Source organism: Squalius cephalus, assembly GCF_949319135.1.
Source record: "Squalius cephalus genome assembly, chromosome: 16".
Taxonomy (NCBI): domain Eukaryota; kingdom Metazoa; phylum Chordata; class Actinopteri; order Cypriniformes; family Leuciscidae; genus Squalius; species Squalius cephalus.
The window spans coordinates 984,693-998,232 of record NC_137137.1 but is presented as its reverse complement, the minus strand read 5'-3'; the positions used below and the strand labels follow the sequence as shown (position 1 = coordinate 998,232).

At 35.4% G+C, this 13,540-nt stretch overlaps 1 protein-coding gene across 3 annotated transcripts in view; it reads left to right on the top strand.

Annotated features, from left to right (window-relative positions):
* Positions 1–2,016: 2,016 nt before the first annotated feature.
* Positions 2,017–13,540, top strand: part of loxhd1b (lipoxygenase homology PLAT domains 1b) — a 69,685-nt gene continuing 58,161 nt past the window's right edge. For 2 of the 3 annotated variants that reach the window (XM_079896511.1, XM_079896510.1), the window contains exons 1-7: positions 2,017–2,846; positions 5,525–5,639; positions 7,387–7,467; positions 8,554–8,738; positions 9,790–9,888; positions 10,599–10,750; positions 13,355–13,478. In XM_079896511.1, the coding sequence (XP_079752637.1) occupies positions 2,180–2,846; positions 5,525–5,639; positions 7,387–7,467; positions 8,554–8,738; positions 9,790–9,888; positions 10,599–10,750; positions 13,355–13,478 (1,423 nt within the window). In that variant the 5' untranslated portion in view covers positions 2,017–2,179. Of the gene's footprint in view, positions 2,847–5,524; positions 5,640–7,386; positions 7,468–8,553; positions 8,739–9,789; positions 9,889–10,598; positions 10,751–13,354; positions 13,479–13,540 lie in introns of those variants that run through there. The other variant, XM_079896512.1, reaches the window with a different exon arrangement.

Below are 13,540 nucleotides of genomic sequence, written 5' to 3'. Positions count from 1 at the left end.
GTGAATCTGACTGCAGTAGATGTGAAAGAAATGGATAAAAATGATGTTATTTCAGCCAGCGCACATACCTGTATTTACATCCTGTTTTCGGTCGAAGTCCAAAGTAGTCGATTGCCGAGTTCGGGCGCGTGATCATAGGTAACTAAACCTATGCGCGTGAACTTGACAGATTCACTCGTGTTCACTCTGAAGGAATCACTCACATGACCTGTGCACTTGTAATGACACATCAAGGATGTTAAGAGGCTAAAAGCAGGTTTAGTACTTGCCCCATTGAAGTCAACAGGGTGCAAATTTTAAAAAGAGGATAACACGGTGTAGGCAACACCGATTTCTGTCGTTGTTCTCTGTACTGACAGCACTCCAAATGTACAAAAAAATTAGCTCAATGTTAAAATTGACCGGAGTTCTCCTTTAAAGGGGACATTTCATGCTAAATGCACTTTTTTAGCCCTTAAATGCATTTTGTTGTATATTTGGAGTGTTTAGAAGTACATAAAAGATGAAATTATTCTCTTCAGGTGCTTCGTTGATATCTTTATATTCTGTTTTGGTCATATTTTTCAACCTGTTCCGATTTTTCTGTTATCTATGACGTTTTGTGAACTATCACGTCACAGTATTTGCAGCGGAACTGCCAAATAAGGACATTGACTTCCGGCCCACCACTTCGAGCAATCCGCCATTATTATTTCTCGCTGCAATTTTGTAGTCCAAGCTAAAGGATGCAGAAGTTACGAGAGGGTAAGTTAAAATGTTCGGTTGTTGGATGTAGTAACCCACACGCTTCATTACACCGTCTAATGTAGATGAACTGCCGCGCTTGTGACAGGGCCATGGACAGGGCGCATGTTTAACTGAAAGAACGAGTAGAGAGAGAGAGACCCGGTCTCGCGCGCGCTCGCACTCTCTCTCGGAGCCCGGCGAAAGTGTAAACAAGACATCACCGTCTCCAAACTAGACGCTGTCTTGCTCTCTCTCCCTCGCACATATTAATCAAAATAAATCGACACGGTAGTAAAAGGTCGGAAGACCAAAGTTTCATGTATAAATACAGTAACACACCATTGCGATACATCCATATGAAGACGTTGTCCTGCAGGTTCGTCGTCTTCATTTTCATTTCGCTCCGGCTCCGACTCTGGCTCGAACATCTAAGGCTGGCTGGACAAGTCTTCCGTTGTTGACATTTTGTTAATAACGTGTGAATAAAAAGTTTCTGTGCCGCTAGATAATCCTATCTCTGCTATCAGACTACAAAAATGGCCGAACGGGGTGGAGTTGAACCTCTGCAAACTGGAGAGGGGGCGGGGTATGAAGTGTCTCAATTGTATTTAAAGAGACCGCACCAAAACGACTTGATCTCAGAAGCACCTCAGAAAAGGGGTAAAAAAGGGGCCTGTGGGGCTATAATAATGAGGAATTCAGACCCAAGCATTGCAGTTCCGCTTTATATAGACCACAAATGTATGATTTATATGTAAAAAGGAACAATTTAAAAGCATGATATGTCTCCTTTAAGAGAAGATGAGACCGTATACAAAGTGCAAAAAACATTTATTATCTTGCTTTACAGATGAACTAAACAACTGTTATTGAACAGCATTGAATCAGCATTGAACTCATTCACAGCAGAATTGAATTTCTCATATTTGATGAAATTTGCATTATTGAATCTGTTTATTGCTGTGAAGCTGCTTTGTAATAACATTTATTTTGGCCCTTTTTTCTGATTCTTCTTTATTTTGCTAAAGCATATAATAGCCTAACTATAATGTGAGAATTGAACTCGCTTCATAATTGATGTAGTATTTGAGTTTATTGCCGTATCAGCATCACCGGCTATTACATGGCAGTACAACATAATGAACACAAACATGACCTAATGTTAACTAATGAACCTTGTTGAACCTTATGAACTAATGAACCTTATTGTGAAGTGTTGCCGTTAGATGTATGACTGAGCAGTTTGAGTGACAGCTCATGTTTGATTGTTTACTCTCCCCTCAGTCACATGATGATGTTGTGTCATGTTTAATGAGGTCGGCTGTCATCAGAGAAAGGGAAAAGCCCCATCGACTCGAGATCTTCACCTGGCAGATCCACCGATCATCACAGGTCACACTCGTCCTCTTTCACAGTCAACAGTTAAAGTTACACTGTAGTAAATAAATTAAAGATGCCCTCGAAGGAGAAAAAAACACGGCAGGCACAAGAAACCGAAGAAGAGGGGGAGAACGATGACGGAGAGGAGAAGAAATCAAAGTCGAGAAGGAAAGGTAAGATCAGCGGTCCAGATTGTGCCACTAAGAAGAAACAGAAACACGCTGAGGACACAGAACCGGTCAGCGATGCATCCGAGGTGAGGAAGAGCCGCAAAGAGCCAAAAAAGAAGAAGAAGAAGAAGAAGAAAAGCTCTAAATCAAAGGATGAGGAGGTGAAGAGCAGCAGTGAGGAAGATGAAGATGAACACGAGTCGAAGAACAAGCGCAAGAACCTTCCGGATGTCGTTCAAGTGACCGAAGACAGAAAGGAGAAGAACCCTGTCGAGGGCATCATGGGATCCAAAGACAAGAAGTCCAAAGATGAGGGGGGGAAGAAGAAGAAGAAGAAGAAAGAAGAAACGGACCCAGAAGAGGAGGAGGACGACGACGACTCCCAGAAGAAGAAGAAGAAGAAGAAGAGCAAGAAGGGAAGCGGCGAGAGCGACGACGAGGGCAAGAAGGGGAAAGGCAAGAAGAAGAAGTCCAAAAACGTTGATTATGTGGAGATCTATGAGAACGAGCTGAGGAACTATGAGCCTGAGAAAGTGGAGAACTATGAGGACGAGTACCACAAGAAGAAAGGTAAGACAAGTCAAACATTATTTGTTCGTAACGTAGAGCGATGTACTGTTCAACTAATGAAAAGATATGTTCTGACATTCCCATTAAGTCTGAAATGTTTTAATGTTTGAAGAATGACCAAATGGAACGTTTCATAACCAAGAAAACCATTTTAAACATTTTAACTGAATGGGAACACTGGAAAAAGTTATTTTTGTTAGCTAGGGAGATTTCAATGATATTTTGACCACTGAACATGGTAATATTGCACTCCTTATATTACTGCGATTCATATTCTGTAGAGATGCACGATATATCGGCCAACATATCGGTATCGGCCGATATACGTTTGTTTTTGATTATTATCGGTCTGATAAGAAAAAGCGGCTGATATATTAAAGCCGATAAATAATGTATTATTTCCATCAGCTGAGACGCTTCAGATGCGCACTGTTCAACATGGTGGTTTTGAATTGCTTGAAATATGATTGGAATCACTTGAAAAAAGGAAAATACAGTGTAACATGGCATTGTCATATCAGCTACATAAAATTATAATGAGAACGTTATAATTGTGTGTTTGGGACATGGGTTTTAATAGTGAGACTTTTGTTTTTGTAATCAGGCTCTCAAAAATAAAATAAAAATTTGGATTTAGATTTATCGGCCAATATATCGGTTATCGGCTTTCAAATATAAAGATTTATCGGTTATCGGTATCGGCCAAAACTTGAATTTAGATTTATTGCCTATTATATTGGTTATCAGCTTTCAAATATAAAGATTTATTGGTTGTCAATATCGGCCAAAATTTGGATCTAGATTTATCGGCCATTATATCGGTTATCGGCTTTCAAATGTAAAGATTTATCAGTTATCGGTATTGGCAAAAATTTGGATTTAGATTTATCGACCATTATATCGGTTATTGGCTTTCAAATATAAAGATTTATCAGTTATCGGTATCGGCCAAAATTTGGATTTAGATTTATCGAACATTATATCAGTTATCGGCTTTCAAATATAAAGATTTATCAGTTATCGGTATCGGCCAAAATTTGGATTTAGATTTATCAGCCATTATATCGGTTATCGGCTTTCAAATATAAAGATTTATCGGTTATCGGTATCAGCCAAAATTTGGATCTAGATTTATCAGCCATTATATCGGTTATCGGCTTTCAAATATAAAGATTTATCAGTTATCGGTATCGGCCAAAATTTGGATTTAGATTTATCGAACATTATATCAGTTATCGGCTTTCAAATATAAAGATTTATCAGTTATCGGTATCGGCCAAAATTTGGATCTAGATTTATCAGCCATTATATCGGTTATCGGCTTTCAAATATAAAGATTTATCAGTTATCGGTATCGGCCAAAATTTGGATTTAGATTTATCGAACATTATATCAGTTATCGGCTTTCAAATATAAAGATTTATCAGTTATCGGTATCGGCCAAAATTTGGATCTAGATTTATCAGCCATTATATCGGTTATCGGCTTTCAAATATAAAGATTTATCAGTTATCGGTATCAGCCAAAATTTGGATCTAGATTTATCAGCCATTATATCGGTTATCGGCTTTCAAATATAAAGATTTATCAGTTATCGGTATCGGCCAAAATTTGGATTTAGATTTATCGAACATTATATCAGTTATCGGCTTTCAAATATAAAGATTTATCAGTTATCGGTATCGGCCAAAATTTGGATCTAGATTTATCAGCCATTATATCGGTTATCGGCTTTCAAATATAAAGATTTATCAGTTATCGGTATCGGCCAAAATTTGGATTTAGATTTATCAGCCATTATATCGGTTATCGGCTTTCAAATATAAAGATTTATCAGTTATCGGTATCGGCCAAAATTTGGATCTAGATTTATCAGCCATTATATCGGTTATCGGCTTTCAAATATAAAGATTTATCGGTTATCGGTATCGGCCAAAATTTGGATTTAGATTTATCGGCCATTATATCGGTTATCGGCTTTCAAATATAAAGATTTATCAGTTATCGGTATCAGCCAAAATTTGGATCTAGATTTATCGACCATTATATCGGTTATCGGCTTTCAAATATAAAGATTTATCGGTTATCGGTATCGGCAAAAATTTGGATTTAGATTTATCGACCATTATATCGGTTATCGGCTTTCAAATATAAAGATTTATCAGTTATCGGTATCGGCCAAAATTTGGATTTAGATTTATCGACCATTATATCGGTTATCGGCTTTCAAATATAAAGATTTATTGGTTGTCGATATCGGCCAAAATTTGGATCTAGATTTATCGGCCATTATATCGGTTATCGGCTTTCAAATATAAAGATTTATTGGTTGTCGATATCGGCCAAAATTTGGATATAGATTTATCGGCCACTATATCGGTTATCGGCTTTCAAATACAAAGATTTATCAGTTATCGGTATCGGCCAAAATTTGGATTTAGATTTATCGACCATTATATCGGTTATCGGCTTTCAAATATAAAGATTTATCGGTTATTGGCCAAAATCTTCATATTGGTGCATCCCTAGTTTTAATATGGGTTATCATGGCTTGATTTGACCGTAGTCACTGTTCATCAGGGCGTTTCACACTGTTATTCACTCAAGTGTGAATATCCTCCTCATTAATAATGCACTGGATCTCTTACTCATTCTTTCTGTGCTCCATCGAATGACAGTGTATGAGGTGGTTACCATCACTGGAGACGTTAATGGCGCAGGTACAGACGCCAATGTGTTTGTCACGCTGTTCGGGGAATATGGCATCACTCCCAAACTGCACCTGGCCAGCAAGTGAGTCAACACTACTGACCTGAAACTTGATTCATAATCATCTCTGTTAATAATAAATGAAATGCCTGGTAGCCGCAGCCTCGTTGTTTGCTCTTGTATTTAAAGTTATTTTTTCTGATGAAATGTAACACCGTCACTCTGTCTTTCCCTGAATCCACAGCACAGAGAAGAGGTATTTGAGTCGCTGCCGTTGTGACCTTTACTCTGAACTTGTGCACATGATATTCTAGAACCTTTCATCAAGGACCAATATTTCCGATTCGACAGCAGAAAAGGCTTATCAGGAGGTCTATTGCTCCTCATAATGAAGGGCTACAATATGCATGTGCTGTACATCATCACTATGATGGACTCGTGTGGATCAGATTGTGGAAATGTATAGCATTGTGCTGTAGAGACCAAACACCACAGCACTTTACTATTCTGTTTCCAGACACACATCATTCAAACTGATAATCTAGCTCGACTCACACTGCAAATATGATGTTCTTACTCTGTATTTTTGCCTTGTTTTACAGTGCAAATATCGAAACATTCTTAAATCAAGATACACATTTACTTGAGAAGCTTTAAGTCTTGTTTTCTGAACAATGTATCAAAATATGGTGCTTATTTTTGACCAAAACATTTAGATTTTTTAGAATTTTTTACTTCATCGGAATGGCACAAGACTTGGTAAAGGTTTTGGCACTTGCTTTGTGAATGCACAAAAAAATCATGGATTCAAACAGGTTAAATGTGCGCATTGGAAATGAATGGAAGATGAATTTCCTCTAGTGGAAGCGTTTGGTACTGCAGCCGAACAACATCTCACTGAAAGCTCATTTTTTGAGATATCAACCTAAAATTTGGAACAAATTTATGGCTTTAATTTTCTCACAGTTTTAGAGTAAAACTTGTTTTGGAAAATATATATTTCCAAAGCACTCAATATTAATGACAGTTTAAGTTAGAATTTTTGTTTTCAGTTCTATGCTCAAAAAGTGAATAAAAGGGTTATAACTACTGCATAAATATAATCTATAAAATCCCCTAAAAATGCAAAATATTAAATAAGAAAACATTATCGAACTAAAAAATAGTCACTGAAATAATAATAATAAAAAAAAATTGGCCATTTTTGACCGCCACACGAAGAGCAACAGGGTTTAAAAAGAACAAATATCTGCCAATGGGGTCAGAAATATAATGTTTTCGATTTGAATTAAGATCATTTTCTGACTCCACTGTTTTAAACACAAACTCACTTCATTTTGATACATTTTTCAGTCTTAATATCTTCAGTCATTTTGCTTCTCCAGTAAATGTATCTTGATTTAAGAATGTTTAGATATTATACAAAAATACTAAGCACAACAAAAATGTTTTGCAGTTTATGTCACATGAAATACATAATTAGCCAAAGCTCATTTACTGAATATGTGTGTTTACAATATGTCCCATCAGCAAATACATGATATATTGGGTGCTAGATATCATATATTTTCTGAAATGTATCGTGACTCTGTAAGTTTACTAAGGACATTTAATAAATGAAGCATTTGTGAGTTTCAAACACTGTTTTTACACGGTGTGCATTTATTCAGTGCACAACCACTTGATGCTTATGATGGACAAGATTGTTCTTCTTCAGTAATTTAGATTTACACCATTGTATCATAAAACATTATTAGTGTATTATTATGGTTTCACCTTATTTACAAGAAATGAAATGTTCGGTTATTGTTTGCATTGATATTTATTACAGGAATCGAACTGCTTTTGAAAAAAACAAAACTGACGTCTTCCGGATAAAAACACATAATGTCGGACCTTTGAAGAAAATTAGGTAAGTTGATCAGTTTTACTGTAATTTGAGGTCAGCAATAACTGCATTTATTATTGAAGATAAATATGAATCCAATAATTTTAATGCTAAAAATTAAATGCATGCATTTTTTGAACAAAATTCCTGTTTTGTACGCTACTAGTCCAAAGTTTGGACAGACTTCAGTGAATTCATTTCTCCTGATCTTAAAAGCCTTTGATCTAAAGCCTTCTGCTTAAATACGTGAAATTAATGTTGTAGATAAATATTAATTGTGCCTTCAATGCAAAACATGATGTTCTTCCTCAGTGTTTCTGTCTCGTTTTCCAGCACTAATATCTAAACACTCTTAAATCAAGAGACATTTACTGGAGAAGAAGCAAAATGACTGAAGATATTAAGACTGAAAAAATTATGAAAATGAAGTGAGTTTGTTATTTTTCTGACTCAATTGTCAGATATTTGTTCTTGTTTTAAACACAAACTCTCTTCATTTTGATGCATTTTCTCATTAAACGAGACTTAATATTAGGGACGCACGATATATATCGGCCACCATATCGGTATTAGCCGATATATGTTCGGTTATAACGTTATCGTTATCGTTAAGTAAATTTGGCTGATATATTAAAGCCGATAAATAATGTACTATTTCCTTCAGCTGAGACTCTTCAGATGCGCACTGTTCAACATGACGGTTTTGAATTGCTTGAAATATGATTGAAATCACTTCAAAAAAGTAAAATACAGTTCAGTGCAACGTGTCATATCGGCTACATAAGATTATAATGAGAACATTATAATTGTGTGCTTATGGCTTTTAATGGTGAGACTTTTGTTTTTGTAATCAGGCTCTCAGAAATGATAAAAAAAATTGGATTTAGATTTATCGGCAAATATATCAGTTATCGGCTTTTAAATATAAAGAATTATTTGTTATCGATATCAGCCAAAATGTTCATATCGGTGCATCCCTACTTAATATCTTCAGTCATTTTGCTGCTTCTCCTGTAAATATATATTGATTTATTTTTTTACAGGAAAAAGTAAGAACACAATTAAAGCAGTGTGGTGTTGATTGTCAGTCCGTTCTGTGCCGTTATTCAGGATTGAACATGATAACACGGGCCTGAACGCCAGCTGGTATCTGGACCGGGTCGTGGTCACAGACATGAACCGGCCACACTTACGCTTCTACTTTGCCTGTAACAACTGGCTGAGCCGGGCCGAGGGTGACGGGCTGTTCGTGCGAGACCTCCTGGGCAGCCCCGACCCCATGGACATGCCCAAATGTGAGGCGAGACCTCTTACATCACACTTTAGGATGCCTTTAGTTTCAGACTAACTCAAATCTTTACAAAACCAAATAACAGGAACAGAACGCTTTTCTTACTTAGTATTTTTGTCTTGTTTCCAGTCCAAATATGAAAAAAAAAAATCTTAAATCAAGATGCATTTACTAGAGGAGTAAAATACCATAAGATATTATGTCCTGTTTTCTGGGGAAATAAATCAAAATTAAGTGAGTTTTTGCTTAAAACAAGCGAAATGATCTGCCAATGGGGTCAGAAAAATAATATTGTTTCTGTTTGAATTAACAGTATTTTTCTGACCCGATTGGCAGATCATTTAGCTTTTTTAAGCATCAAGTCACTTCATTTTGATTATTCCCCCTGGAAAACAAAACATAATATCTAATGTCATTTTACTCATCTAGTAAATGCTTCTTGATTTAAGAATTTTTTGATATTTGGACTGGAAACAAGTCTAATACTAAGTAAGAAAAGCATTTTTGCAGTGAACCTAGAATAAAGATGAGACAGACTGAAACACACAGAGATCAGGGAAACTGGACACAGCTGGGACAAATGAACTCAGAACACAGTAATTAACAAGACAACAGGTGACAGGGATTAAATCAGTGAAACACATAAACCGGCTGTCACAGGCAAACATGAACACAAACACTAAACAGGACACTTATATCACAATTAAGAGTTATGAAATGCTGTGAAATGAACTCTATACTGCAAAAATGCTTTTCTTACTTAGTATTTTTGTCTTGTTTCCAGTCCAAATATCTAATCAATTCTTAAATCAAGATGCATTTACTAATAAAAACAATAAAAAAAGATATTATGTCTTGTTTTCTGGGGAAATCAATCAAAATTAAGAGAGTTTTTGCTTAAAAAAAAAAAAAGAATTTATAGATATTTGGAGTGGAAACGAGACAAAAATACTAAGTAAGAAAAGCATTTTTTGTTTATGTTGTTTCCTCTGATTCCTTGAATCAAATCAAGTACAGTGAGTTTCATAAAGTGTCTTTATTGTGTTTTTTTGCAGATAATAAATATGTTGTGAGTGTGTTCACGTCTGATGTGAAAGGCAGCGGGACGGATGCTGATGTTTTCCTCAATATTTTTGGTGAAAATGGAGACACAGGTAAGAGGAAACTGGGATGTAGTTGGTTAAACAGAGCCGTTTCTATGTCATTAAAAGTGAATCTCAACAGGCGTAAACAATATGTAAATAAGAAAATACAAAAAAATAAATTTATATATACATTACCAGTTAAAAGTTGGGAATAATTATGTTTCTGAACCAAAGCTGCATTTATTTTATCAAAAATACAGTAAAAATAGTGAAATATTATTATAATGTAAATCAGCTGTTTTCTATGTGAATATACAGTAAAGTGTAATTTATTCCTGTGATCAAAGCTGAATTTTCAGCATCATTACTCCAGTCTTCAGTGTCACATGATCCTTCAGAAATCACTCTAATATGATGATCTGATGCTCAAGAAACATTTATGATTATTATCAATGTTCATATTTTTTTGGAAACTGTGAGATATTGAATTTTTTCAGGATTTTTTGACGAATTGAAAGTAAAAAAAAAACAGCATTTATTTTAAACAGAATCTTTTGTAACATTATAAATGTATTTACTGTCACTTTTGATCAATTTAATGTGTCCTTGATTAATAAAAGTATAATTTTTTTTTTTTTTAATATCTATACTTACCTTACTTTTGAATTGTTGTGTCTCATGTTTTCCACAATAATTCCCTTCGTCTTTAGACTAAGAGAAACTTTATCTGTGATGTAATATCCGGTTGCATTATTATCTGGTGTTCATATTTCCCGAAGGTGAGAGAAGACTCGACTCCAATGATAAGAACAACTTTGAGAGAGGAACCGAGGACAAGTTCACCATCGAGGCTCCGAACCTGGGCCGAGTGAGGAAGATCACCATCGGACACAACAACAAGGGCTCCTCGGCGGGATGGTTCGTGGAGAAGGTCAAATCTCAGTGAAAGCATTTAGAATATAATACGGCCGTTTGCTGTGATAAACTCGCACACACACACACACACACACACACACAGGGCTGAGAACTCACACACATCCCATGATTTGATTCTGATTCCGATTCGACTCAGAATCGATTCATTTGAATATATATCTGATACAGTGTGTCAATATCTCTCAAGGAAAAAATCTCAACTAATGGTTAAAATTAATTGATTTGTATACAAACATTTCAATTGCATAAAAGACGGTTTTTTAATTACAATTGTTTTTACTATAATTCGTTTTTTGAAATATAACCTGTTTTCATGATTTATTCAAACATTAAAAGAACAGATTAAGTCAAATAAATGAATGTGTAATATAGTGCATATATGAATCAAACGCTCCTCTAGAGTTATTTCTAGCTGACTGGAGTTTATGGACACTGATGTCTTTTCTGAGGTAATGTGACGTTTTATTGACGTCTTTCTGCGGTTGAAACACTGATTGGTGGATTATAGGAGACATGATTGAGTTCAGGAAGTTGTTCTGTATCTTTCCTCATTCCTTCTGATGTTCATGTTCATTTGCTGCTGTAACTAGTTGTGAAGAGGAAGAGATGATCGGTTCTTCTGTCACACACATTAAACACACACACACACACAATTATTCACTCAATTTAGTAATAAAACTATGAAAGCTTGTTTCCGCCACAGAATAAAACATTTTAAAAGATAATTGTGGCTTTTAATCTAACAGTTGCATGTTTACATCTTTCAATTCTGACTTTTTTACTCAATTGCTAGTTTATACCTCGCAATTCTGACTTTGTATCTCTCAATTCATTCAATTATAAAGTCAGAATTGTTAAGTTAATTGTCTAAGTTAAAAACTCATTTTTATTCCCTGGCCTTTCTTGCTCCTTAAATTTGGCACTCCTGTTTGTTATCTGTATTTTCTGTGCCCTGTGATTGAAAGTTTTTATTTAATTTTTTTATGTTTCATATAATTGTGATTATTGGTGCTATGTGTTTTTATTCTTACTGTGCTTTTTTTTTTTTGGCCATTGATTGTACAGCACTTTGGTCAGCTTGCGCTGTGTGTAAATGTGCTTTATAAATTAAAATTACTTACTTACAGAATTGCGAGATATAAAGTCAGAATTGCGAGATATAAAGTCAGAATTGTGAGATATAAAGTCAGAATTGCGAGATATAAAGTCAGAATTGCGAGATATAAAGTCAGAATTGCGAGATATAAAGTCAGAATTGCGAGATATAAAGTCAGAATTGCGAGATATAAAGTCAGAATTGCGAGATATAAAGTCAGAATTGCGAGATATAAAGTCAGAATTGCGAGATATAAAGTCAGAATTGTGAGATATAAAGTCAGAATTGTGAGATATAAAGTCAGAATTGTGAGATATAAAGTCAGAATTGCGAGATATAAAGTCAGAATTGCGAGATATAAAGTCAGAATTGTGAGATATAAAGTCAGAATTGTGAGATATAAAGTCAGAATTGTGAGATATAAAGTCAGAATTGTGAGATATAAAGTCAGAATTGTGAGATATAAAGTCAGAATTGCGAGATATAAAGTCAGAATTGCGAGATATAAAGTCAGAATTGTGAGATATAAAGTCAGAATTGTGAGATATAAAGTCAGAATTGTGAGATATAAAGTCAGAATTGCGAGATATAAAGTCAGAATTGCGAGATATAAAGTCAGAATTGCGAGTTATAAAGTCAGAATTGCGAGATATAAAGTCAGAATTGCGAGATATAAAGTCAGAATTGCGAGATATAAAGTCAGAATTGCGAGTTATAAAGTCAGAATTGCGAGATATAAAGTCAGAATTGCGAGATATAAAGTCAGAATTGTGAGATATAAAGTCAGAATTGCGAGATATAAAGTCAGAATTGCGAGTTATAAAGTCAGAATTGCGAGATATAAAGTCAGAATTGCGAGTTATAAAGTCAGAATTGCGAGATATAAAGTCAGAATTGCGAGATATAAAGTCAGAATTGCGAGATATAAAGTCAGAATTGCGAGATATAAACTAGCAATTGAGAAAAAAAGTCAGAATTTGCGAGTTTATATTACGCAATTCAGACTTTATATCTCGCAATTCTGAGATAAAAAGTCCGAATTTTGAGATACAGGTCGCAATTACCTTTTTTATTTTATTTTTTGTGTGGAAACAAGCTTCCATATAAAACTGACAGAATTTGAAAGCTGAGACTTTGTTTCATATCAAGGCGCTACGGATAATCCTTAGTGATAATGATAATGTTCAGTGAAGCTTTTTCCTTCTGAAAACAGCACAGACTAAAAGATCGATCTTGTGATTATATTCGAGATATCGGTGTTGTCACATCATCTGGGTTGGTAGTGGATGATTTGCATTCGCTCCACCTCACATGGCATCTCTCCGGATGAGGTAATTCTAGTCACCTTATCCACGCTGAAAGGAAACACCACACTACTCTACCGGATTGGCTTTCCTTCTGACGAGAGCCTCGGCCTGCAGATAGATGGATAGATATGCACATAGACACCATATATCACTGCAATGAAACCCGCACTGCTGATGCCGCTCGCTTTTATTTCAGGTCATACTGGATGATTTGGGAAACAAAGCCATGTACGAGTTTCCCATCAGCCGCTGGTTTGCCATCGATGAAGACGATGGAAAGATCCAGAGAGATATTCTGGTTGGAGGGAGTCAACCCACCGGTAAACCATACAGCTTCTTCAATGAGCAAGTTTTATAAAATCTCCTCAGAAAACCAACATCA